The sequence below is a fragment of the Oncorhynchus tshawytscha genome, linkage group LG01 (genome assembly GCF_018296145.1).
Source record: "Oncorhynchus tshawytscha isolate Ot180627B linkage group LG01, Otsh_v2.0, whole genome shotgun sequence".
Classification (NCBI taxonomy): Eukaryota; Metazoa; Chordata; class Actinopteri; order Salmoniformes; family Salmonidae; genus Oncorhynchus; species Oncorhynchus tshawytscha.
Window position 1 is genome coordinate 23,744,068 of NC_056429.1, and position 22,730 is coordinate 23,766,797.

Below are 22,730 nucleotides of genomic sequence, written 5' to 3' on the forward strand. Positions count from 1 at the left end.
TGTATGGGGATGAGGTAGGTAGATAGATGGGCTATGTACAGGTGCAGTGATCTGTGAGCTGCTCTGACAGCTGGTGTTTAAAGCTAGTGAGGGAGATATGAGTCTCCAGCTTCAGAGATTTTTGCAGTTTGTTCCAGTCATTGTCAGCAGAGAAGTGGAAGGAAAGACGACCAAAGGAGGAATTGGATTGGGGGTGACCAGTGAGATATACCTGCTGGAGCGCGTGCTACGAGTGGGTGCTGCTATAGTGACCAGTGAGCTGAGATAAGGTGGGGCTTTACCTAGCAGAGACGTGTAGATAACCTGTAGCCAGTGGGTTTGGCGACAAGTATGAAGTGAGGGCCAACCAACGAGAGCGTACAGGTCGCAATGGTGGGTAGTGTATGGGGCTTTGGTGACAAAACGGACGGCACTGTGATAGACTGCATCCAGTTTGTTGAGTAGAGTGTTGGAGGCTATTTTATAGATGACATCACCGAAGTCGAGGATCGGTAGGATGGTCAGTTTTATGAGGGTATGTTTGGCAGCATGAGTGAAGGATGCTTTATTGAGATATAGGAAGCCAATTCTAGTTTTAATTTTGGATTGGAGATGCTTAATGTGAGTCTGGAAGGAGAGTTTACAGTCTAACAAGACACCTAGGCATTTGTAGTTGTCCACGTATTCTAAGTCCGAGCCGTCCAGAGTAGTGATGCTGGACGGGCGAGCAGGTGAGGGCAGTGATCGGATGAATAGCATGCATTTAGTTTTACTTGTGTTTAAGAGCAGTTGGAGGCCACGGAAGGAGAGTTGTATGGCATTGAAGCTTGTCTGGAGGTTAGCTAACACAGTGTCCAAAGAGGGGCCAGAGGTATACAGAATGGTGTCGTCTGCGTAGAGGTGTACCAGAGAATCACCAGCAGCAAGAGCAACATCATTGATATATACAGAGAAGAGAAGCGGCCCAAGGATGGAACCCTGTGGCACCCCCATAGAGACTGCCAGAGGTCCGGACAACAGGCCCTCCGATTTGACACACTGAACTCTATCAGAGAAGTAGTTGGTAAACCAGGCGAGGCAATCATTTGAGAAACCAAGGCAGTCGAGTCTGCCAATAAGAATTTGGTGATTGACAGAGTCGAAAGCCTTGGCCATGTCGATGAATACGGCTGCAGAGTAATGTCTCTTATCGATGGCGGTTATGATGTCGTTTAGGACCTTGAGTGTGGCTGAGGAGCACCCATGACCAGCTCTGAAACCAGATTGCATAGCGGAGAAGGTACGGTGGGATTTGAAATGATCGGTAATCTGTTTGTTAACTAGGCTTTCGAAGACCTTAGAAAGACAGGGTAGGATAGACACTCTAGACCCAAACAGACCTATGTCTGTAGCAGTTTGGGTCTAGAGTGTCACCCCTTTGAAGAGGGGGATGACCGCGGCAGCTTTCAATCTTTGGGAATCTCAAACGATACGAAAGAGAGGTTGAACAGGCTAGTAATAGGGGTTGCAACAATTTCGGCAGATCATTTTAGAAATAGAGGGTCCAGATTGTCTAGATTTGTAGGGGTCCAGATTTTGCAACTCTTTCAGAACATCAGCTATCTGGATTTGGGTAAAGGAGAAATGGCGGAGGCTTTGGAGGGTTGCTGTGGAGGGTGCCGGGCAGTTCTCCGGGGTAGGGGTAGCCAGGTGGAAAGCATGGCCAGCCGTAGAGAAATAATTATTGAAATTCTCAATTATAGTGGATTTATCGGTGGTGACAGAGTTTCCTAGCCTCAGAGCAGTGGAAAGCTGGGAGGAGGTGCTCTTATTCTCCATGGACTTTACAGTGTCCCAGAACTTTTTGAGTTAGTACTACAGGATGCAAATTTCTGTTTGAAAAAGCTAGCCTTAGCTTTCCTAACTGCCTGTGTATATTTGTTCCTAACTTCCCTGAAAAGTTGCATGTCACGGGGGCTATTCGATGCTAATGCAGAATGCCACAGGATGTTTTTGTGCTGGTCAAAGGCAGACAGGTCTGGAGTGAACAAAGGACTATATCTATTCCTAGTTCTACATTTTTTGAATGGGGCATGCTTATTTAAGATGGTGAGGAAGGCACTTTTAAAGAATAGCCAGGCATCATCTACTAATGGGATGAGGTCAACGTCATTCCTGGATACCCCGGCCAGGTCAATTAGAAAGGCCTGCTCGCAGAAGTGTTTTAGGGAGCGTTTGACAGTGATGAGGGGTGGTCATTTGGTCGCAGACCCATTACAGATGCAGGCAATGAGGCAGTGATCGCTGAGATCTTGATTGAAAACAGCAGAGGTGTATTTGGAAGGCGAGTTAGTTAGGATGAAATCTACGAGGGTACCCGTGTTTACGGATTTGGAGTTGTACCTGGTAGGTTCATTGATAATTTGTGTGAGATTGAGGGCATCAAGCTTGGATTGTAGGATGGCCGGGGTCTTAAGCATGTCCCAGTTTAGGTCACCTAGTAGCATGAGCTTAGAAGATAGATGGGGGGCAATATATTCACATAATGTGTTGAGGGCACAGCTGGGGTCAGAGGGAGGTCTATAGCAAGTGGCAACAGTGAGAGACTTGTTTCTGGAAAGGTGAATTTTTAGAAGTAGAAGCTCAAATTGTTTGGGTACAGACTTGGATAGAATGACAGAACTCTGCAGGCTATCTTTGCAGTAGATTGCAACACCGCCCCCTTTGGCTGTTCTATCTTGGCAGAAAAGGTTATAGTTAGAGATGCAGATTTCAAGGTTTTTGGGGGTTTTCCTAAGCCAGGATTCAGACACCCAGGTTGGCAGAGTGTGCTACAGCAGTGAGTAAAACAAACTTAGGGAGTAGGCTTCTAATGTTAACATGCATGAAACCAAGTATTTTACAGTTACAGAAGTCAACAAATGAGAGCACCTGGGGAGTGGAGCTAGGCACTGCAGGACCTGGATTAACTTCTACATCACCAGAGGAACAGAGGAGAAGTAGGATAAGGGTAAGGCTAAATGCAATACGAACTGGCCGTCTAGCACGTTCGGAACAGAGAGTAAAAGGTGCAGGTTTCTGAGCACGATAAGCATAGATTCAAGGCATAGTGTACAGACAAAGGTAAGGTAGGATGTGAGTACATTGGAGGTAAACCTAGGCATTGAGTAATAATGAGAGAGATATAGTCTCTAGAGACATTTAAACCAGGTGATGTCATTGCATATGTAGGGGGTGGAACAACATCATCGGTTAAGGCATATTGAGCAGGGCTAGAGGCTCTACAGTGAAATAAGACAGTAATCACTAACCAGGAGAGTAATGGACGAGGCATATTGATATTAGAGAGAGGCATGCATGGGTCCAGTGACTGGTTGGGCTGACTGGGAACACGGCAATTCAGACAAGCAAGCAAGCAGTTAGCAGGGGCTAGCAGTTAGCAGACCGGGGCAGGCAAGCTAGCAGTTAGTAGACCGGGGCTAACAAGTTAGCCTTTGGGGGATGTCGCGATGGGGGTAAGTCTGTTATTGCCTCTTTGTGCGGTGACGTCGATAGACGTGGAGTTGGTAGGGTTCCAAGTAGCTCTAGGTAGCTAGTAGGCCTAGCAGGTTAGCAGAATGGGCCTTCAGTGGACATCGCACCTAAGGGGCCTGTTGGAATCCTCGGGCAGATTATGCCGGTATTCCAGTCGTAGAGGATCGGTGTGGTTCCGTGCCCCGTACCACCAGTAGAAGGGGTCCGGATATTGTAGCCCAGGAGTGGGCTTCGGTGGTTGGCCAGGCTAGCTTCAGGCTAATTGGTGCTTGCTCCGGGATGGAAACACTAGCCAGGAGTGGTCACCCGGGATTGCGGTTAGCTAGTTGCGAAGATCCAGATGAAAATGTTCCGAGTTTGTGGTAGGAATTCGGGGATATGAAGAGAAAAATAGGTCCGGTATGCTCTGGTTTGAAACGCGTTGTACGAACTGGTGAGAGCTTTCTGAGCTAAAGGTTAGCTGATGACCGCTAGCAATGGTTTGCTAACTGATAGCTGGTAGGTAGTTAGCTAGTTAGCTAGCTAGCTTCAGTTGAGATATTCCAGTTCGGAGATAAATATTAATACTTCAGAAAAAAGCAGATCCGCGCCACATTGGGTGAGGCGGGTTGCAGGAGAGTATTTAGAAGTTGAGGTTTAGGAAAATATTTTAAAAATATATGCAAATATAGACCACATGGAAAATTCAATAAATTAAGAGTTTATTTCCCAAACCCTATTCCACCAATTTTTCACATTTGTGTTTTTTTTCATCAGAAATTATTGCTTGCGGCCTCCGGGTGGTGCAGCAGTCTAAGGCAATGCATCGCAGTGCTTGAGGCATCACTACAGACCCGGGTTCGATCCCGGGCTGTGTCACAGCCGGCCGTGACCGGGAGGCACATGAGGCAGCGCACAATTGGCACAGCGTCGTCCGGGTTAGGGGAGGGTTTGGCTGGTAGAGATTTCCTTGTCCAAACACGCTCTAGCGACTCCTTGTGGAGCTCTTCAAGCTGGTCGCCAGCTGGATGTTGTTTCCTCCGACACATTGGTGTGGCTGGCTTCCAGGTTAAGCGAGCAGTGTGTCAAGAAGCAGTGTGGCTTGGCAGTGTCGTGTTTTGGAGGACGCATGGCTCTCGACCTTCGCCTCTCCCCGGTGGTTACAGGAGTTGCAGTGATGGGACAATACTATAACTACCAGTTGGATATCACAAAATTGGGGAGGAAAAGGGCTAAAAGTTTGTTTTTTTAAAGATTGCTTATAGGTACCTTCATGTGTGTCTGTAAAATATTACAGTTCTTTATAGATTTTTATTTTATTTGTTCCATTTGACTGTGTAAAACATAGCCATACTACTTGTTTCTCTGAGAGTGAGGCGGATGTACAGCATTGTGCAAAAAACATCATAGTGTAAAAGCGGGTTAGCTGGTTCTACTATTTTTGGCAATTTTCTGGTTGAAAACTAAACGGGCCGAGCATAACACATCAATCCTGTTACCCCACCCTGCTACACACAACAAGGGGGATTTATGGCTTATTTAACATGAAATCGTCAACCCTGTTACGATCAACCCTGTTACTTTATTTGGCACTTAATAGGCATGTACTATAGTACTTTTTTGAGATGGGAAATGTGGGTTTTATTTATACTGAACAAAAATACAAACGCAACATGTGAAGTGTTGGTCCCATGTTTCGGCTGAAATAAAAGATCTCAGAAATGTTCCATACGCACAAAAAGATTATTTCTTACAAATTGTGTGCACAAATTTGTTTACATCCCTGTTAGTGAGCATTTTCTGCTTTGCCAAGATAATCCATCCACCTGACAGGTGCGGCATATCCAGAAGCTGATTAAACAGAATGTCATTACACAGGTGCACCTTGTGCTGGGGACAATAAAAGGTCACTCTAAAATGTGCAGTTTTGTCACACAACGCCACAGATGTCTCAAGTTTTGAGGGAGCGTGCAATTGGCATGCTGACTGTAGGAATAGTATAGTTGAACATGTGCTCTTTTCTGACAGAATGTAATTGTTTTGACCCAGAGAGCTCCAACGGTCTGGCTACAACTACTATGCTATAGTAACAGTGGAGAGAAGTACTGAGTGCTGTATATCAGGCTTGAGGACTTCAGTTTGTTCAGCCTTTCTGAGTAAAAAAAACATACTTCATAAACAATTGTTCTCACACGTATGTTGAGGTCTAGGCTATAACTGCAGGCAGGGATAAAAAGGACTAGGTTCCTGATGATTTACCCTGACAGTAATTCCATACCCTAGCCTCCAGCTCATCAGAAACAAATTTGTCTGTATCGATCTATACAGTATTGAAGATTCTAAACCAGAGCAAGATAATCTTCCCCTGTGGAATTAGACACACAGACATATAGGATCTGTCCCCAGACCAACTGGGCCACATACACACTATCATCCTTCTAGGTAATGTTTGACAGGCTGAAGTTACCAGAAATACACTAGTATCACACACATATCTGCAGCCCAAAAGACGTGATAGGAGGGAGTGATAATGAATATCCATCTCCAAATTGAATGAGCATACTACAGGCTATGTATTTTTCTCCCCATTCAGCTGAAGCATTCAGAGCATAGCATCCTCATTTGCCACAGACAGGCGCCACAGCCTCTCCTCCCTATACCTAAATATGTTTTTCGCCCATTTACAACAAATTAAGTTTCCATCAAAGTAAATTTCAAGCTTGGCTGCATTCGGAGGGTGAGCAATTCTTTTCATAGATTTTCATTATTTTCTCCTAACAAATTATCTACTGTAAAGCTCACTCCTCTCTCCCCCCCTTCTCTCTCTCTCTCTCCCCCTTCTCTCTCTCTCTCCTCTCCCTCCCCCCTCTCTTTTCTCTCTTTTTCTTTCCAGGGTCCCAAGTATGGATCTAGGAATGGAAAGCAATTACACTGTCAGAAAAGTATATCCTGACTTATTACAAAACCTGAAAACTTTTTTTTATTTCCCTTTGACACATGTGAGAGGAGGCCTGACAACAAAATGAATCATTTTTTTACATGCACAGTCCTCCATCCACGGAGTCATCTAGATAGCAGTGGTTAGTAAATATTAATTGGCGGGCGGCAGAGAGAGATAGATGGAAGTACAGAGCTCTGCGGCTGGGATTAGAATTCTCTGAGAGTGAGACTCTGAACACTGCAGGGGCTCCATTTGAGAAAGCATCACTCTTCCTCTGTCACTCGATAACTCAGTTCCCCAACCACCTCCACATAACTCCAACACTGCCCTGCCTGCCGCTACGCAGCACCTACAGTACCCACCTCCCTCCACAGAGCCTTTCTTCCCACATTGCACCACCATCACCCAGCTAGCCACTCCACTGAGGTTAGTGTCGGTGAGAAGTCTGTGGCCCAGACTGAGGTTCCAGGGTCAGCTACAGTACCACCTCTCCTCCGTTGCAGAAGTCTTCAGAGTGTGAGGACAGGGTTGTTGATGATGGAGGAGATCTATCTAGCATAGGTGAGTGCAGTGGGAGAAGGGAGGACAAACTGAGACAGGAGGCTCTGGCATGGTGTTGTATCTGAGGCAGAGAGAGAGCTGCTACCAGCTAAGTGACAACAAAAAGCCATTCTGGGTGATATCCTGATATCCTCTCCATAAAGTACCTCTCTCTCCTCTCCCACCACTCAGACGTTCTATCTGGTGCACAAGCTTGAGAGAGAGTTAAGACTTAAAGGTGTGAGCCATTTCCAATTTCAAAAATAAATATCTCTGACAGCAAATCTGATATTTTTTTGCCTGCATTATAATAAGGATCAATTTACAGTTTTGGAAATCAACTTGGAAAATACACCACTGTCTGACAACCCCTCTACTGAATAATCTTTCTACCACATATAGACTATGTTACTGCCAATGGCCACTGTCTCCACCACACAAGCCATACCTACCTTTTATCCAGCCCACTCCATATTTCCTTAGTTACTGTACTATACAGTAAGATGGCATTGCTATAGGGGTCTTGATATGCAATAAAGCACTGGGACCAGCTTGGAGGAATCATTGCTCTAGATGAAAGGCTCAGATAAACCCTTTTATCTTCAATTTCATGTGGAATAAGTTCACTGCTCTACTGTTGGGGTCAGAGGGCAAGCCATTGATGCAACCTCGCTGAGATAAAACAGGTGAAACAGACCCATTTATATCCCTATGCACATCCTGTCACATCAGTACTTTCTGTTGGAATAGAGGTCAAAGACAAATAACAGCCAATGGAAAATACTGACAGTCCACCAGCTTCTTGTCATAGCAACCAGAGCCAGGGACAACCGTCAAGCAGAAGTGATCATGCATGACCCCGCAACCTCAATCAGAAACGTTGAGTCAGGGTCCGGTGTATGACATTACAGGCTATTCAGATATAGGCAAACACTATTCCTCTAGTTCAGGGTGACAGCAAGACGTCAGAACTAGATATCATCTATTCCCTCGACCTGTTCCTAGGTACTTCCACTTAGTACTGTTGCTGTATGTGATACTGTGCTCTCAGCTCATACAGATGATAATGAAGGTAGATTGGCAGGCGGTCTGATGGTGGACCAACAATAATAATAATCGTTTGGTCAACAGTTGGAGAGCTCTCCAAATTAGAACGCCATCATAGAATCATTCATAAAAGAACCAACATGTCAACAGTATCCTTGAATGGGGGATGTGAAAGAGTGGGCACACAAAGAAGAACAGGATGCTTCATGATATTGTGAGAGACACTTTGGACGCTGTTAAGCCAGTAAATGACTAGACTTCATGCAATTACCCAGCAGCCTGGTTTCAGACAGCACAGCCATCCATCCACCATACAGTAGGAAAGACAAGCCTAGACTTTCTCTCTTCTCTAGCATCAGCTACTAACGTTTCAGTCAGTCTGACCTTATCTCCTAGTGGAAGGTAAAGTCGCTATTGATTAAATCTTGGCACACAGTGTACAAACACAGTGATAAGCCCAGCAGACTGCCGCAGTGCCAACTCTGTGGGCCAAAGGCCCCTCTCATCCTTTATTCCCACTAACAGGCACCAGGAGACAGTCCACTACAGCCTGTCTGCAGGAGACCCAGCGACCATTAGGGCCGCAGAATATCACCTTCCCAGACCAGCACATCATTTCCAGCTTCCCCACGCCTCCCCCCTTGGAGCTTTTGGATGGAGGAGCCTCATAAAAGTCTATGTGAGCTGCCGGATTCCACAGAGCTCTGAACGTTTGAAAGTGACATCCACAGGGCACTGTAGAAGACCTATTATTGTAGATGAGCTCGGTTTTGTGAAGCATTCAGTATTCCTAAAGGAGCAAAGGATGTTGTGGATATTGCAGCAAGCATTGTGTAAGCTCCATTGCAACCATGTCCGTTTATTGTTTCCCAAATTGTAGGAACTTTTTTTCATTATTTTAGCTGCACACTTCAAAATTAAACAAATCCTGTGTGTCACTTTTATACTTTTATGGTGATTATTTCCTCTTGAAATATGATAAGTATTGTGGAACTTAGTGGTGGCAGGTGAGGGGTGCAGGCTTAAGGATGGCCATCGACTCCTCACTCTCATTTGCACATTCATCTTAGATACGGGCTGCAGATACTGGCTGCTTTTTCAGAGGTAAAAAAAATGGTATCACAGTTGGCCATCATGACAGGAAAGGAATGGTAAAAGTGCTTTCACTGAAACTCCTACTCTGCCCATAAGAAAATGCTTTGTCAGTGTGTGTACTAGCACCAACACTGGGCCCTGACTGTCTTTTTAGTAGTCAATACAAAATAAATGGTGGAATAGTTTTAAGGAAACTTATACGTGGAGTGCGTACACTTGTTAGCAGAGAAAGGTCCAGGCAGAATCCATTCTGTCTCCATGGACTTGTCCCTCACACAACTGTCAAGGAATGGATTGCAGGAGAAATGTTCAGACAGTGAGAGAACAGGGGAATGGATACAGTGCATGACCCTTCCACAGAAACTCTATAAAACGCTGTATAAAATCCACTAGTCCATCACAGACCTGTAGACCATCACAAAGAATGTGTTAGGGTACAAGTAGCAAGAGAGACATCAGCTATATCAGTAAAGTCTGTCTTAAAAGAGACGAAGGAAAGAAACCTCTGACCATTAAAAAAAGCCTGAGCTGCCTGTTCTGCTGTCTCAAGTTGTCACACATGAACAGAGGTTTTTCAAACCTCATCCCTCATCTCATTGATTGACACCTGGGCAAACGCAGATGGCAAAAATATTTCCATACACTCACTGACACAAACATGCACACACACTGCTTAGTATGCTTACAATGCTTTGTCTTCACCTGGCACATACGCCATCAAAAAGCAGTTTTACTACTGGTCCCTGCAGCAGATCTAGGTGCTATAAAAAACCGACTGCATGTAAAGGGAGTGGGGAAAAGTGAAAGAGAACGATAAAGGGATGGTAGGGAGAAGGAAGCTGAAAGGCAATACGCAGTTCAAGGATTTGTTATTATCCTAGAAGTGCAATTATAGTAGTCCTCCCCTATTACAGTGGAGCTATGTTCTCTCTATGTGTTTGGTGGAGATGAGGCATCACAATTACTGCAGCTGTTTATTGGTAGGCAGGTAGACCTAGTGTGTTACAGCAGCTTGGCCCTGAGGCCTGCTTCCCTGTGTCTGCTTGTCTTCCACTCTCAAAGTCGAATTTGTCTCCTACTCATCTTTCTAGCTTTGTTTACTTTCCCTGAGACAGCAGCAAATGTACTCACAGACTTTACAGTCCCTCATCCCTCCAACAATGGAGTAGAAGAGGGGGTTTAAAATGATTTTTTAAAACATTTTGTTTATTAAAACAAGCACACATAAAACTTGAAAAAGAAAAACAGTTGAAGTAAGAAGTTTACATACACCTTAGCCAAATATATTTAAACTCAGTTTTACACAATTCCTGACATTTAATCCACTTAAAAATCCCCTGTCTTAGGTCAGTTAGGATCACCACTTTATTTTAAGAATGTGAAATGTCAGAATAATAGTAGAGAGAATGATTTATTTGAGCTTTGATTTCTTTCATCACATTCCCAGTGGGTCAGAAGTTTACCTACACTCAATTAGTATTTGGTAGCATTGCCTTTAAATAATTTAATTTGGGTCAAACGTTTCAGGTAGCCTTCCACAAGCTTCCCACAATAAGTTGGGTGAATTTTGGCCTATTCCTCCTGACAGAGCTGGTGTAACTGAGTCAGGTTTGTAGGCCTCCTTGCTCGCATGCTTTTTCAGTTCTGCCACAAATTTTCTATAGGTTTGAGGTCAGGGCTTTGTAATGGCCACTCCAATACCTTAACTTTGTTGTCCTTAATTAAGCCATTTTACAACAACTTTGGAAGTATGCTTGGGGTCATTGCTCATTTGGAAGACCCATTTGCAACCACGGTTGGGATGGTGTTCTTCGGCTTGCAAGCCTCCCCCTTTTTCCTCCAAACATAACGACAGTCATTATGGCCAAAGTTCTATTTTTGTTTCGTCAGACCAGAGGACATTTCTCCAAAAAGTACAATCTTTGTCCACATGTGCAGTTGCAAACCGTAGTCTAGCGTTTTAATGTCAGTTTTGGAGCAGTGGCTTCTTCCTTGCTGAGGGGGCTTTCAGGTTATGTCGATATACGAATCATTTTACTGTGGAAATAGATACTTGTGTACCTGTTTCCTCCAGCATATTCACAAGGTCCTTTGCTGTTGTTCTGGGATTGATTTGCACTTTTCGCACCAAAGTACGCTCATCTCTAAGAGACAGAACGCATCTCCTTCCTGAGCTGTGTGAAGGCGGCATGGTCCCATGGTGTTTATACTTGCGCACTATTGTTTGTACAGATGAACGTGGTACCTTCAGGCATTTGGAAATTGCTCCCAAGGATGAACCAGACTTGTGGAGGTCTACAATTTTTTTCTGAGGTCTTGGCTGATTTCTTTTGATTTTCCCATGATGTCAAGCAAAGAGACACTGAGTTTGAAGGTATGCCTTGAAATATATCCACAGGTACACATCCAATTGACTCAAATGATGTCAATTAGCCTATCAGAAGCTTCTAAAGCCATGACATCATTTTCTGGAATTTTCCAAGCTGTTTAAAGGCACAGTCAACTTAGTGTTTGTAAACTTCTGACACACTGGAATTGTGATACAGTGAATTATAAGTGAAATAATCTGTCTGTAAACAATTGTTGGAAAAATGACTTATGTCATGCACAAAGTAGATGCCCTAACCAACTTGCCAAAACTATAGTTTGTTAACAAGAAATTTGTGGAGTGGTTGAAACATGAGTTTTAATGGCACCAATCTTAGAGGAAGTAAACTTCTGACTTCAACTGTACATGTACATTAGTAAATTCATGGAGGAAAACACACAAAGTCTTGGACTTATTTCAATTGTGGTCCTCTTGTGACAAAATTGCTCGGCAAGATTGGCAACACAGTGTTACACAGTATGGCAGCGAAACATACAGTGGCTCACCCCCATGGCATTTTTCCTATTTTGTTGCCTCATAACCTGGAATTAACATGTATTTTTTTTGGGGGGGGGTTGTATCATTTGATTTACACAACATGCCTACTACTTTGAAGATGCAACCTTTTTTAAATTGTGAAACAAACAAGAAATAAGACCAAAAAAAAGAACTTGAGCGTGCATAACTATTCACCCCCAAAAGCAAATACTTTGTAGAGCCACCTTTTGCAGCAACTACAGTGGCAAGCCTCTTGGGGTAAGTCTCTATAAGCTTGGCACATCTAGCCACTGGGATGTTTGCTCATTCTTCAAGGCAAAACTGCTCCAGCTCTTTCAAGTTGGATGGGTTCCACTATTATACAAGAATCTTTAAGTCATACCACAGATTCTCAATTGGATTGAGGTCTGGGCTTTGACTAGGCCATTCCAAGACATTTAAACCACTCGAGTGTTGCTTTAGCAGTAAGCTTAGGGTCATCTTCTTGCTGGAAGATGAACCTCCGTCCCAGACTCAATTTTCTGGAAGACTGAAACAGATTTCCTTCAAGAATTTCCCTGTATTTAGCGCCATCCACCATTCCTTCAATTCTGACAAGTTTCCCAGTCCCTGCCGATGAAAAACATAACCACAGCATGATTCTGCCACCACCATGCTTCACTGTGGGAATGGTGTTCTCGGGGTGATGGGAGGTGTTGGGTTTGCGCCAGACATAGCGTTTTCCTTGATGGCCTAAAAGCTCAATTTTAATCTCATCTAACCAGAATACCTTCTTTTTTATTTGGGGAGTCTCCCACATGCCTTTTGGCGAACACCAAAAGTGTTTGCTTATTCCTATGGACAGATACTCCAATCTCCGCTGTGGAGCTATGCAGCTCCTTCAGGGTTATCTTTGGTCTCTTTGTTGCCTCTCTGATTAATGCCCTCCTTGCCTGGTCTGTGAGTTTTGGTGGGCGGCCATCTCATGGCAGGTTTGTTGTGGTGCCATATTCTTTCCATTTTTTAATAATGGATGCCTACCACTCTGTGGGATGTTCAAAGTTTCAGATTTTTTTGAATAACCCAACCCTGATCTGTACTTCTCCACAACTTTGTCCCTGACCTGTTTGGAGACCTCCTTGGTCTTCATGGTGCCACTTGCTTGGTGGGGCCCCTTACTTAGTGGTGTTGCAGACTCTGGGGCTTTTCAGAACAGGTGTATATATACTGAGATCATGTGACAGATCACGTGACACTTAGATTGCACACAGGTGGAATTTATTTAACTAATTACGTGACTTCTGAAGGTAATTGTTTGCAACATATCTTATTTAGGGTTTCATAGCAAAGGGGGTGAATACATACGCAAACACCACTTTTCAGTTTTAATTTTAATTACAGGTTGAAATGCAACAAAATAGGAAAAATGCCAAGGGTGGTGAATATTTTTGCAAGGCACTATAAATAAAAAATGAATACAATAAACACATCTATTTAATTATTGCAGTTACATCGGAGGGAATATTCATATGGGCATACAGGTTTTTAACCTTCTTTTTAAAGCTGCCCAGAGAGGACATCGTTTTTATGGGCACTCTGAGGTTCCTGTATACAAGAAAGCATATTTCCCAGCATTACTCCTGAACCTGTATAAGCACACATTAGCAACACCTGATCTGGTGCTGTGGTTGTGTGCATCCCTAACAGGGGGAAAGTTATCAGTCCAATATCTGGCCACAGAACCATAAATAATCCTGTTAACCAGACCCAGTGTAATCTGGGAAACCCTAGCCTCAACAGGCAGCCAGTTGAGTACCTGAAAGTAGCTCCTGTCTATGTGAGTATGTGGAATCACCTTCAATATTACCTTGATCAGCTTATTCTGGGCTATCTGGATCTTCCCCTTCAGAAGCTGAAATAAGCACCAAAACCAGAGTAGCGTCGTCAAAACGCCATTGAATCAGGGCAGTGGCTAGCACTCTCATTGAGTCCTTATCAAGCAGCTTGGACATTCTTGCCAAAAACGTGGTCCTAGCATTACATTTCCCTAGCATTTTATTGGCCATGCTCACACCCCCCCAAGCTCCATCAAGGATACAGCCCAGGTAGCTAACAGAGGTTTTTAAAGAAAACGTGGAGGAACTGTGTCACTGACAAATTCCAGCCCTGAAGATCTGACAAGTACTTCCAGGCTTATTCTGGGCTGAAACAATCTAAGCATCTGCTGATTTATAATCACGCCTCAAATGTGTAGTTACATCTTTGAAATGTAGCTTTCCAATCAGTTCCATTTGGAGCTATGACTAGCCTAAGAGCAAGCCATACCTAATGATCAGAAATAATGAGCATTGTAAAGCACTTTCTATCTTATGCCTTCGTGCACAAGTTAAACTGAGAGTGAGAGGCTGATTGAAAATGATATTATTCATGATAAGGCACTCATTCAAGGTCACTGGTGAATGTCACACTAAATGGCGAGGCTTTTGTCTTACCCCCTGATAATTTACTATAGGTCCATGGAGTCTACATCTGAAAGGGCAACTGTATGTGTAGATATGCACATGTGATCTGTGTGTGTGTGTGTGTGTGTGTGTGTGTGTGTGTGTGTGTGTGTGTGTGTGTGTGTGTGTGTGTGTGTGCGTGTGGAGTATATTATCTCCATACACGTATGGTAAGCTCCACCAGCAAACATGTATCATGTGACTGTGTGGAGCCACTAGAGGGACTGGGGCTCTTTACTGCAGCAGACGGAAAGGTCCCCTCATCCCTCTCTCATTGCAGGTCGTAATGAGAGGGCTGGGCCAGGCTGTCAAAGACCCAGGACCACAGGACATTAAAAGACAAATAAGGCCATAAAACACCTCTATGACTATGCATACTAATCTTTAGTCCGAGTGCCAACTCACTCTGTTTTATGTCTGAATTCATCACAAAGTGCCAGTGCGGCATAAAAGCAGAACTAATACTCTACACTTTCAAGCCCTCATTTGTACTTGAAAGTGTGATAGGACAGTGGGAAGCATACAAATACAATTCAATTGGATTCTAATTCTATGATGGGAACTATGGAAGGAATATGCTGATGCCTGTTCTTGACTTTGTTGCCAATTCTGGGCTCCTATTGGTTGAGATATCCACATCATCAACATCTGCCCTTCAAACCAAATTTCATAAATATTTGACTCATTTTTATCAATAAATGCAATTTCATCATTGATGCTTGCAGCTAGCTTTCCTTGACAAATGTAAAAATAAAAAAAAGAACTCTCAAGCATTTCTAATGAGTTTTTCTCCTACAATTATTTGATAAGAGCAAACAGTACTGCAGGCAGCGTGCATGATCCAGTACCTGCTCCTGTGAGAGGTGAGAGCTCTCCTGATTACACGCAGCAGTGCTATCCCTCAAAGGGCAACAAGCGTGCAGCGCTGCACAGGCACAACACAGAGAGAGACAGAGAAACACACTCTTGCTGGCTCCCCCAGCCTCCACACCACACCACACCTCACCTCCTAGCACAGTCAAGGACCCTACTCCTGTCCTCTCTCAGGCTACAATCACACAGAGTTGAAGAGTCATACTGATAACATGAAAAGGTGAACCAGAGGACTGCTGGACCTGGGCTGGGGGCTCTCTGGTATTCTGTTGAAAACGGTATGATGAGGGAGAGATGACACACAACAACACAAACACACACATGTATATGCATGCAAGCACGCACACACACACTCACTCACCACACTGAGCCCCAGCTGCTCTCTCTGCAGGTAGTCCAGGTTCCTGCGCTCCAAGCTGTCCAGGTAGTGCTGCAGTCTGGTGTAGGTGTAGGGGTAGCAGTAGGCAAACTGGTACACATCATCCTCTCGGTCAAAGCAGAAGGCGAAGGACATCACATAGTTCCTCCGATGGTCAGGGCAACGGTAGTAGTACACATTCTTAGCTGGGAGTCTTTGCCTGCAAGGACAGAAGGACATATGATAAAGGATTTACAGTGAATTCATCTCTCATATACAATACATGAGAATCATTCATGGTATAAATCTTTACATATTGTAGAAAAAAAATATTTATATTTATTTCTCCTTTATTTAACCAGGTAAGTTAGTTGAGAACAAGTTCTCATTTACAACTGCGGCCTGGCCAAGATAAAGCAAAGCAGTGTGACACAAACAACAACACAGAGCTACACATGGAAAAAACAAGCGTACAGTCAATACCACAATAGAAAAAAAAGACTCTATATACAGTGTGTGCAAATGGCGTGAGGAGGTAAGGCAATAAATAGGCCATAGTAGCGAAGTAATTACAGTTTAGCAAATTAACACTGGAGTGATAGATGAGCAGATGATGATGTGCAAGTAAAAATACTGGTGTGCAAAAGAGTAGAAAAGTAAATAAAAACAATATGGGGATGAGGTAGGTAGATTAGGTGGGCTATTTACAGATGGGCTATGTACAGCTGCAGTGATCGGTTAACTGCTCAGACAGCTGATGTTTAAAGTTCGTGAGGAAAATATAAGTCTCCAGCTTCAGCGATTTTTGCAATTCATTCCAGTCATTGGCAGCAGAGAACTGTAAGGAAAGGCGGCCAAAGGTGGTGTTGGCTTTGGGGACGACCAGTGAGATATACCTGCTGGAGCGCGTGCTACGGGTGGGTGTTGTTATTGTGACCAGTGAGCTGAGATAAGGCGGAGCTTTACAACGAACGGTTGAAAAGCATGCATTTGGTTTTACTAGCGTTAAAGAGCAGTTGCAGGCCACGGAAGGAGTGTATGGCATTGAAGCTCGTTTGGAGGTTAGTTAACACAGTGTCCAAGGAAGGGTCAGATGTATACAGAATGGAGTCGTCTGCGTAGAGGTGGATCAGGGAATCACCCGCAGCAAGAGTGACATCATTGATATATACAGAGAAAAGAGTCTGCCCGAGAATTGAACCCTGTGGTACCCCCATAGAGACTGCCAGAGGTCCGGACAACAGGCCCTCTGATTTGACACACTGAACTCTGTCTGAGAAGTAGTTGGTGAACCAGGAGAGGCAGTCATTTGAGAAACCAAGGCTGTTGATTCTGCCGATAAGGATACGGTGATTGACAGAGTCGAAAGCCTTGGCCGGGTCGATGAAGACGGCTGCACAGTACTGTCTTTTATCGATGGCGGTTATGATATCGTTCAGTACCTTGAGCGTGGCTGAGGTGCACCCGTGACCAGCTTGAAAACCGGATTGCACAGCGGAGAAGGTACGGTGTGATTCGAAATGGTCAGTGATCTGTTTATTAACTTGGCTTTCGAAGACTTTAGAAAGGCAGGGCAGGATGGATATAGGTCTATAACAGTTTGGGTCTAGAGTGTCCGCCCCTTTGAAGAGGGGGATGAGCGCGGCAGCTTTCCAAACTTTAGGGATCTCGGACGATACGAAAGAGAGGTTGAACAGACAGGGGTTGCAGAATATGGGTTGCAACAATGGCGGCAGATAATTTTAGAAAGAGAGGGTCCAGATTGTCTAGCCCAGCTGATTTGTACGTGTCCAGGTTTTGCAGCTCTTTCAGAACATCTGCTATCTGGATTTGGGCGAAGGAGAAGCTGGGGAGGCTTGGGCAAGTAGCTGTGGGGGTAGCCAGGAGGAAAACATGGCCAGTCGTAGAGAAATGCTTGCTGAAATTGTCGATTATCGTAGATTTATCGGTGGTGACAGTGTTACCTAGCCTCAGGTGGTGCTGAGCTGGGAGGAGGTGCTCTTATTCTCCATGGACTTTACAATGTCCCAAAACTTTTTGGAGTTAGAGTTACAGGATGCAAATTTCTGTTTGAAAAAGCTAGCCTTTGCTTTCCTGACTGACTGTGTATATTGGTTCCTGATTTCCTTGAAAAGTTGCATATCATGGGGACTATTCGATGCTAGTGCAGTCCGCCACAGGATGTTTTTGTGTTGGTCGAGGGCAGTCAGGTCTGGAGTGAACCAAGGGCTATATCTGTTCTTAGTTCTACATTTTTTGATAGGGGCATGCTTATTTAAGATGTTGAGGAAATTACTTTTAAAGAACGACCAGGCATCCTCTACTGACGGGATGAGGTCAATATCCTTCCAGGATACCCGGGCCAGGTCGGGTATCCTAAAAGGTGTTTTAGGGAGAGTTTGACAGTGATGAGGGGTGGTCGTTTGACCGCGGACCCATAGCGGATGTAGGCAATGAAGAAGTGATCGCTGAGATCCTGATTGAAAACAGCAGAGGTGTTTTTGGAGGGCAAGTTGGTCAGGATAATATCTATGAGGGTGCCCATGTTTACGGATTTAGGGTTGTACCTGGTGGGTTCCTTGATAATTTGTGTGAGATTGAGGGCATCTAGCTTAGATTATAGGACTGACGGGGTATTAAGCATATCCCAGTTTAGGTCACATAGGAAAATGAACTCTAAAGATTGATGGGTTGCAATCATTTCACATATGGTGTCCAGGGCACAGCTGGGAGCTGAGGGCGGTCAATAACAGGTGGCAACAGTGAGAGACTTATTTCTGGAGAGATACATTTTTGGGCATAGACCTGGAAAGTATGACAAAACTTTGCAGGCTATCTCTGCAGTAGATTGCAACTCCTCCCCCTTTGGCAGTTCTATCTTGATGGAAAATGTTGTCGTTGGGGATGGAAATCTCAACATTTTTGGTGGCCTTCCTTAGCCAGGATTCAGACATGGCAAGGACATCAGGGTTGGCGGAGTGTGCTAAAAGCAGTGAGTAAAACAAACTTAGAGAGGAGGCTTCTGATGTTAACATGCATGAAACCAAGGCTTTTTCAGGTTACAGAAGTAAACAAATGAGAGTGCCTGGGGACACGCCTGGGTTAACCTCCAAATCACCTGAGGAACAGAGGAGGAGTAGGATGAAGGTACGGCTAAAGGCTATCAAAACTGGTCATCTAGTGCGTTTGGGACAGAGAATAAAAGGAGCAGATTTCTGGGCGTGGTAGAATAGATTCAGGGCATAGTGTACAGACAGGGGTATGGTGGGGTGCGGGTACAGTGGAGGTAAACCCAGGCATAGAGTAATGATAAGGGAGGTTGCATCTCTGGACGGGCTAGTTATGCTGGATAAGGTCATCACATGTGTGGGAGGTGGGACAAAGGAGGTATATGAGGCATGTTGAGTGGGACCAGTAAACTAAGACAATAATAACTATCCTAAACAACAATGTGCAAGGCATATTGACATTTGAGAGAGCCATAAAGCGAGGCATAAAGCAATCACAGGTGTTGATTGAGAGAGCTAGCTAAGGCAACAACGGGTAAGACAACAACAGCTAATCAGCTAAACAGGTAAAATGGCAATGAATGGGCAGAAAGGGTCTGTTAACTACACACAGGGCCTGAGTTAGGGCCGACAGATAAACAAAAATAAACTAAATGGAATACCGTGATTAATGAATAGTCCAGCAAGTATCAGCTATGTAGCCAAGTGATCATAGGGTCTAGTGAACAGCAATAGATGGAGATGGGAATCCGCGGAGTAGTCGTTACTACGCTGGCACGCGGGAGACACAACGTTTAAAGTTAGTAGGCCGGGGTAAGTAGAAGCGCCTCCTCAGACATCCGGCGAAGGCCGGTTGAGGGCACTCAGGATGGAGTTAAGTCGGGGGACCAGTCGTGGTGGTACGGCGGGGCGCAGTGTCGACAAAGTGTCCAGAACAGATAGCGAAAGAGGTTTTTATATTTGTAGTAATTTTGTTTGCTAGCCCGGGAGATGTGCCTGGCTCGCGGCTAACTGGTGCTAGCTCAGGGGCAGGGGCGTTAGCCCCTATAGCCACTCGGTAGCAGTGATGATCTGATGCACAGGTCCAGAGCTTATGGCAAGGATCTGGTGGAATGGTGGATTCTAGCCTTGTTGGGGTAGAATCCAGAAGGCATCGGCTGAGTAGCCGGGTGATCACAGAGTAGGCCGGGAGGTGGGCCTGGCTCAGGGCTAGCTTCGGGGCTGGTTCACTCGGTGACAGCTAGCTAGCTGTGATGATCAGGAGTAATGGTCCAGGGTTTACGGCAGGAATCCGGCGTGGTAGTGGAGAAAACAGTCCGAAGCTGGCAAGTATTATCCAGGCTAAAAAAAACATCTGGTGTCTGTGCAGAAGGAAAGGCCGCTAGCAGTGGCTAACAATGGCTAAATAGCTAGTAGCTAATTAGCTGGCTAGCTCTGATGGCGGTTCTGGCTAAAAAATGTCAAAAAAAATAGCGGCTCCGTGTCACATTGGGTGAGATGGATTACCGGAAGGTATATTTAGTTTGAAAATAAATTGAAATATATACAAAAAAGACGAAAAATACCAAAGTACAGAGGAGGACGACAAACCACATCTGCACTATTACGCCAAGAACCTTTCTCCTGATCAGGGGTTGATCATCGATTATAATGGGACAATTGCTTGCAGAGTTTTGTGTATAAGGTCATTGGTACCAATGAGTGCATGGACCAGTCAGTCCCTCCAGTGTTTCGCGGCAGTTTTTTGTGATAGTTGTGGGCAAAAATGCAGGATTTTCCTGCGGCAATTCTGCCATTTTGCATGGAAATATCCAATGATTCTGTCCAAATTGTCAAAACAAAAATGCGCTGACGGAGCAAAATGTGGCTTGATTGAAAATGTTATGCCGAAAGGTCCAATGATTGGTTAAAATTGCAAGCCCTCTTTTTGTAGTGTGATGATCAGACAGTTTTATGCGCTAATATTGTGAAAACATTTTTTCTTATTCTTCTTATTTTTTTACCCCGTTTTTCCCCCAATTTCGTGGTATCCAATTGTTTAGTAGCTACTATCTTGTCTCATCGCTACAACTCCCGTACAGGCTCGGGAGAGACGAAGGTTGAAAGTCATGCGTCCTCCGATACACAACCCAACCAAGCCGCACTGCTTCTTAACACAGCGCGCATCCAACCCGGAAGCCAGCCACACCAATGTGTCGGAGGAAACACCGTGCACCTGGCAACCTTGGCGCACTGCGCCCGGCCCGCCAATTGTGTGTCGCCCCACGAACCTCCCGGGCGCGGCCGGTTACGACAGAGCCTGGGCGCGAACCCAGTCTCTGATGGCACAGCTGGCGCTGCAGTATATATTGTGAACATTTGACTGTTTTATGCTGTAATAGTGTAATGATTGGTCAAATGTGCAAGCCCTCGCGTAATATGAGGGGAATTGTTGATTTTGCTAAAATGTATTGTGATCGCAGAATCACAAAATCCTACAGGGACTGACCAATGGATATTTCTAGTCTTACTATCATCCGGTCATGCCAACGGCTGAAAGGACAGAGTGATTCATGGGCCTTAGGTAGCGATCAATGAGAAATATGACACTACCGCATCCCCTACAGGCTCTCAGTTTACTGCTTTGCTCTGCTCTATTCCTCTGCCTGCTTCTACATCTCTCCTGTTCACTGGGATTCATCTCCCTGAGTTTCATTCCAAACTAACTGGATTAAGCAGGACATTTCATACAGGCTAACAAATAATGGTACTGCCTAGATGAATGAGTGTCTACGCAGCTGATAACTGCATATACAGCTGTGCACATGCAAATCAAAACTCTGACAGAAAGGAAATGTGAGAGAAAAGGTGTTGGGGAAGACAGGGAATAACGAGCCACAACAAATGCTGGCGAAGAGGAGAAGAAGAAAATCTTTGGAAAATGCAATAATGGAAAGGCACTGAGCTAAGGCCACAGAGAGGAGGACGGGAGAGAGAGAGAGGGTAAGAGAGTGAGGAGGAGGGAGATATAAGATAAGGAGAGGACGAGAAGGAGGAGGCAGATCAGAGGCTGTGATGGCAGGCTGCTGGCATCTCTCCTGTAGGAGCAGGATCAGATGGAGATGCTATCTGTGTCTGATAGCAGCCTGCCGTCCTGAACAGCCCGTCTGATAAGCAGAAGGAGCAGGCAGCCTGTCTCAAATAAACCTGGGACTCACTGACCCCCCTCTCAATAGACCCCATACTCTACTGTGTATCCTCTCAACTAGGGATGGGCAGAGGGGGGAAAAGGCTGTTATTTTTAATGCAGCTACAAAGTGAAACACGAAATTAGAATTAAACAAAATTAGCCTAGTTTGGTAAGGCAAATGAAAGAAAGGGGAAGAAGGCCAAGCTGATTATTCCACTGGTAGAGGAGAAAGAGTTCCTATCTCTGTGTGCCTGTCTCAGCAGAATACTAATGCAGCCACCCCATCCTGCCTCATGCCTGGCTGAAGGGAAGGAGGGCGAGAGAGGGGAGTGAGAGAAGAGGGGCAGTGAGCAGTGCTGGCCTGCCTCCTGGACCCCTCCTACCTCCAGAACAGGCTCTTATCCAGTGTCTGCAGAGCCCCAAGGCCAGCGGGTGTCTAACCCACATCAGTGCACTGCATCCTACAGGGCATTAGGGGACTGACGAGCTTGTCAACAATACTACTGGGCACAGGCCCAGAAATATACACCACACATACATATATATGCATGTGCTCAACAAGCGCCACGAAGAGGAGAACAGGGAAGCAATAATGAAAAACTTCTCTTTGAATAATTTCTAAATGTTCCATACTTTGATCTGCTTGTGTAATCAAATATATGTATACTCAGTGTGATATCTTAGTTTCTTGGCTCATGCAATTACCTTTGATTACAATTAAATATATGACCTTTTATTTAAATCAAAAGATTTCATTAAAATCAACCATATTGGTTTATTGTTGGATGAAAAATGTGTTTATGTTGGAGATGTGTTTGTCCTGGTAATGTGAAGAAGAAGACAAAGACGAATTACGCACACATGCACAAACACACACACGTA

At 44.7% G+C, this 22,730-nt stretch overlaps 1 protein-coding gene across 1 annotated transcript in view; it reads right to left on the reverse strand.

The window, feature by feature from the left end:
* LOC112246650 (cytosolic carboxypeptidase 6) overlaps positions 1 to 22,730 on the reverse strand; it is a 455,449-nt gene that overhangs the window by 161,050 nt on the left and 271,669 nt on the right. The window contains exon 5 of the mRNA XM_024415160.2: positions 15,675 to 15,891. Coding sequence (XP_024270928.1) covers positions 15,675 to 15,891 — 217 coding nt within the window. The remainder of the gene's footprint in view (positions 1 to 15,674; positions 15,892 to 22,730) is intronic.